Source organism: Chanodichthys erythropterus, chromosome 12, assembly GCF_024489055.1.
Source record: "Chanodichthys erythropterus isolate Z2021 chromosome 12, ASM2448905v1, whole genome shotgun sequence".
Lineage (NCBI taxonomy): Eukaryota > Metazoa > Chordata > Actinopteri > Cypriniformes > Xenocyprididae > Chanodichthys > Chanodichthys erythropterus.
In genome coordinates this window covers 34,805,513-34,810,660 of record NC_090232.1, presented here as the reverse complement: position 1 = coordinate 34,810,660, position 5,148 = coordinate 34,805,513, and the positions used below count along the sequence as shown (strand labels likewise).

Genomic DNA, 5,148 nt, shown 5'->3' with positions numbered 1-5,148 from the left:
TGTTTCATTTGCGTCAGTGTCCTGATTACCTTGACTAATGAACATTTGACTTTAGATTATCCCATTCCAGGAATACACTTCACATATACACTTTTAATAAGTCTTTATGTGATATATAAATATATAAGGCTTAAGGTTTAGCTGAGTCCAGGAAGCTGCCCATATGTTGCCATGACCAAATTTGGTATTGGTTTGTCTTTCAGCAGTAAGTTACAGTAATTGCTATAGTCTCCTATTATCAAATCCCTTAACGATTATCTAAGTGTTAAAGCTTTATATTCTATATTTGAAGTCATGACTCTTATGTCTCTAGAGCATAAAGTCTCCCCTGCAAACAATGCGTTTGTTTCATTCAGGCGTCTCATTAATAATGCGGAGGACAACATAATCCAAAGAGACGTAGTTGCAAAGCCAAGAAACGAGCTGTGTGCCTCTTTCATGTGCCTCGTGCGCGCTTCCTCGCATGCTCTCAGTTCAGTCATTACCGGGCGCCGTGCCTGCGCTCCCCCGCCCTTTCCAAACTACGTCTCCACAATCGTAACTCTGAGCTAAGACGTCGAACTTCCCTCGGTCCAAACTAGTGCGCGAGAGCCCTCCCCTCCTCTCTCCGTCCCGCCTTTTCCGTTTGCCACCCTCGCTTGGGCTTGACCCGACTGGTGACGTAGGAGAGATTCCGTGGTGCCCACAGCCGTAGGCGCGCGCTGCGCTCGGGTATAAAATGGGCCCGGGACCCATCATTCGGTACTCTCTCAGTCGCTCCGACTCGAGAACCAGAGCATCAGCGGAGATAGCAGGGAATCAGTGGCTAAACTCCTCAGGCTAACTCGCTCTCGGCTTTGGTTCGGAATGGAAACATCAACTTTTACGCGGAGCCAACGCTCCTTTGCGCACAACTTTAAGAGTAAGTTTCTGCTTTTTCAATTTTCATCTTTAGTCTGAATGTGCTTTCAAATGCTTATGTTTCTTAACTGTTCTAAGTAATAGAAATTAATGCATTTAAAATAATTAAGAATTTAGAATATGATCAAACTGGCTGTTGTAAATGTGCTTGGTTTTACGCAGGGACTGTTGGTTTGAATTAATTTTGTCTCTTGCGTGTATGATGTTTGCATTAATGTTTTAGTGCTTCAAATTAATATTTTATTCAAGTGTACGCATGTATTTAAACATTTAAAGTTTTCGGAACTTACGGAATTAGATTTACATTCAAATAGATAGAGATAATAATGTTTGGAGTAGTTGGTTATAAATGCAACGTTACAATCTTCAGTGATAAGTTTAGTCGCATTTTTTATGACAACTTTAAACTTATTTATTAGTTGAAACTCTGTAAACTTGTAATATCGTAATATATTGTAATTATTGTCACAACTTACATGGATGGAAACAAATACATTGTTATAATGAAGAAAACATTTTAGTGCATCTGTAGAAATTCGTTTTTCAGTGACATTTTTCAGAAATCATTAGTCATTATTATCTTTTGGATTTTATTTTCATATATTAATGTATATAAGATGAGATTTACGGACCATTATGGACAACTCCGCTCTAGAGTAAAAATGCACTTGAACGCGCTAATAAGACTTTGTGATGTGACGCGCTCCTCTCTTTCCATCAGGCGCACTCTCGCTCTGGCTGGTTGTCTGGCTGGTCGTGGTAAAACCGGTGCCTGCGCAGAACTGCCCTCACCGGTGTGTGTGTTACCCGACCCCCATGACTGTGAGCTGCCAGGCGCAGAACTTCACCATTGTACCCCACGGCATGCCCTACGAATCCCAGCGCGTTTTTCTGCAGAACAACCGCATCACTGAACTGAGAGTGGGGTCTTTTGCTTTTGGCACACAGGTTTGTAGGAACATTTAATAGAACATTTAATATTTACATTTGTAAATATGTATTTGAAAGATATCAGTCATTTTGGTTGCGTCATTTACTAATTTTGTGTTCTTTCTCAACATCTTCACCTCCCTTTACCCTTTTACTCCATCAATTCACCACATACCAGGTTTTGTGGCTCTTCGCCAACAACATCACCTGGATTGAGGCTGGTGCATTCAGCGAGCTGCGGGATCTGGAGGAGCTCGATCTGGGCGACAACCCTCACCTGCACCGCCTTGAGGGTGGAGCTTTCCGCGGCCTGGAGAAGCTCCAGAGCCTACACATGCACCGCTGCCGGCTGGCCGCCCTTCCCCACGACATCTTCCACAAGCTCTACAGCCTGCAGTTCCTCTACCTGCAGGAAAACCAGCTCCACTTCATCCAGGATGATCTCTTCGCCGACTTGATCAACCTCAGCCAGCTCTTCCTGCACGGCAACCGCATCCGCACTCTGTCCGAGAATGTGTTCCGTGGCCTGGTCAACCTCGACCGTCTGCTGCTGCACGACAACAGAGTCCGTCAGGTCAATCGCCGCGCTTTCCGCGACCTGGGCCGGCTGACCATGCTCTTTCTCTTCAACAACTCCCTGGCAGAGCTGCCCGGTCAAGCCATGCGTGACATCTCCTCAATCGAGTTCCTGCGGCTGAACAACAACCCCTGGGCATGCGGCTGTGAGGCTCGTCCCCTGTGGGAGTTCTTCAGGAGTGCCCGTGTGTCCAGCTCCGAGGTTCTGTGCGCTTCCCCAGCTCCTCGTCGTGGACAGGACCTGCGCTTCCTGAGGGAGATGGATTTCGCTCTGTGCCCACTTCCCGACCCCGGCTCCCTTGCTGGCACCACCACCACCACCTTCAGCACCAAGACCCGCTGGTGGTTCTCCAAGCACAAGCCCGTCAGCACTTCCAAGGGCATCTTTGAGAAGAGTTCCGAGACCAAGGCGTACCCCTACACTGGAGGAAAATCCCAACATCCCTCTATCACATCTACATCCACAAAGTATGAGCTTGGGGAGGAAGAGGCTCTGCTGCCCAAGCTTGACCCAGAAGAGTATTGGGCCAACTATGGCAATGAAGATGCAGGCATCACCTCCCTGCGCTGCTTTGAGCTTGAGTGCCCTCCCGAATTTGACTCTCTGCCACCATCTTCCTCTTCTTCTCGCTCCTCGTCTTCTGTTCTCTTGCTGCTCTCCATGTCTGTCTTGACTCTCTGCATCCATCTTCTGTTTGGCTGAATCTGTCTATCTCAGAAGAACTCTTTTCCCCCTCATTTTTCTCCTCTCTGGAGGAGGGAAAACCCTGTTTGCTCAATTTAACTCTTCAATGCCTTGATTCCTGTTTACCATCAGCCTCACCTGTATCTTTGTTCTGTTCAGTTTGAGCCTCTAGTTCTTGGTATCTAGAGGGCACTACACTGATTTAGGATACAGTGGGTAAGCAGGGAACGTTGGGCAGTACAGGCCCTTAATGGAAACTAAAGAAAGCTGTTCACAGGGCTTGGCTAGTTAAGCAGATACTCGGTCCTTCTTTTTTGAGGACAAGTGTATTCTAAGCCATTTCTGTCACAGTCAGTGCAGACAGAGGATAGAAATTTCCATCTTAGGTTTACGTACAATATTTGTATGCTTTTAGACTTTTCAGCCATTCTAAGTGCTTCTATGATAGTTGTAATTATAGCTTGTGATGTCACTATGACACCCTCTGTCCAACAACACTACAGCTCCATTTTGTCAGTAGTTACTGGTAACAATAGCATAATGAGCAAATCTTTTTATTCCCTTTGAAGAGATCGAATGTAATATTTCATCTATTATAACAGAAGGGTCTAAAAATCATTCCGTGCTTGAAAAGCACAAAGGAACAGCGTGCCGTAACAAAGCAAGATAGACAAAGCACAATGGAGTGAGGAGTTTGAAAGTGTTGCAATACAGCTAAATCAAGAAAAGATACATAATGAGAGAGAGAAAGCACGCGCAAGAGAACGAGAGACAGAGAGTACGCACAAGAGAAGGCGAAAGATTTCATTACATCACCCACCAGCTATGACAGCAATTATCACTTGTGTAAATACGACATCTTGGCAGAGGGAGCTGTAAATAGTGCTACGAAAGGCCTTATGTTTGTCACTGTTCTGAATGGCCAAGAATGTCACTGTGAGTAATGTCTGTGATATTATATGAATGGTCAGTGCATGGAAAGATCAATCAATGGCACAAGAGTGTGCGAATGTTGTTGGGTTTTTTTGTATATTTGTCAAAATACTGTTAACATGTTATGTTGTTACTGTAAAATACACAACCTACATTGTTTCCAAGACTTTTGTTCTTTTATTCTTCTTTGCAAATTCAAGTGTAACTGATTTTATCTGGATAACAGCAAATTCCATCCTTTCTCATTTAAAGTATCAAACCAGTCAATCAACAACTAGCAGCTAGTTAAAAAAAAAATGGCAAAATGCTAAAACTAGGACTGAATACAAGGCGAGGCAATATATGGAGGACACTGTGGCAAGACTGTTTCTTGATGTCAATTGACTATTTTGGCAAAGCCAATTGGAATATAAGTAAAATATGCTTACTGACAGATTGGTGGACATTCAGAATAATGTCTACCATTGGTCACATGCTGTGATGAAAGCAGGTGCTAATACAGACTGTTTAGTCTGCTCTTTGTGGGCACGCTGAAGGCAATGGCCTTCTTTGGTGGTCCTTGCCTATTCCCTTTTCCTCCTCTTTGCAATAAAGAATGGAAATGCTTTAGGGAAAACAAACAGATAGAGCAAGGACAAGAGGAGAGAGAAAAGGAAAAGAAAAGGGAGAGAAAAAGAAAAAAGCACAGAGAGCAGGGGTGGATGTGGGCGGTAGTAGAGGCGAAGAGATGGATGATAAAGGATGGACATGCTGATAAAGAAGGAGAAATGTAATCTAAAGTTCCAATATGTAACAATCAGAAAGGTTTTTTTGGTCAACTGTTAATTCTAGCAATATCCTGTTTTGTGTTTACCCAGAGACAGTAGACACGCAAATAATACTTTTTGTCCGACAGATGTTTCCATGACAAATGTATGTCTATAATTGTTTTTATGATGTGTGAATGTACATATCTCAGCCGGACGGGTAAGGTCAAACTGCCTTGAGGTGCTCTCGAGTGACCATGTTTGTGAGGTCGCTCACAGATGACCAAAGCATTAGTTATACCTTTTTACCCAGAATGTATGCATTTGAATGTAAGAATATGAAAGAATGAGCTGCTGAATCTTTTCACTATAACACAT

At 43.7% G+C, this 5,148-nt stretch overlaps 1 protein-coding gene across 1 annotated transcript; it reads left to right on the top strand.

The window, feature by feature from the left end:
• The first annotated feature begins 671 nt into the window (after nt 1–671).
• Nucleotides 672–5,148, top strand: rtn4rl2a (reticulon 4 receptor-like 2 a). The gene is made up of 3 exons (XM_067403740.1): nt 672–901; nt 1,622–1,848; nt 2,009–5,148. Exons 1-3 carry the CDS (start codon nt 847–849, stop codon nt 3,107–3,109), a joined length of 1,383 nt encoding a protein of 460 aa, XP_067259841.1. The 5' UTR covers nt 672–846; the 3' UTR covers nt 3,110–5,148.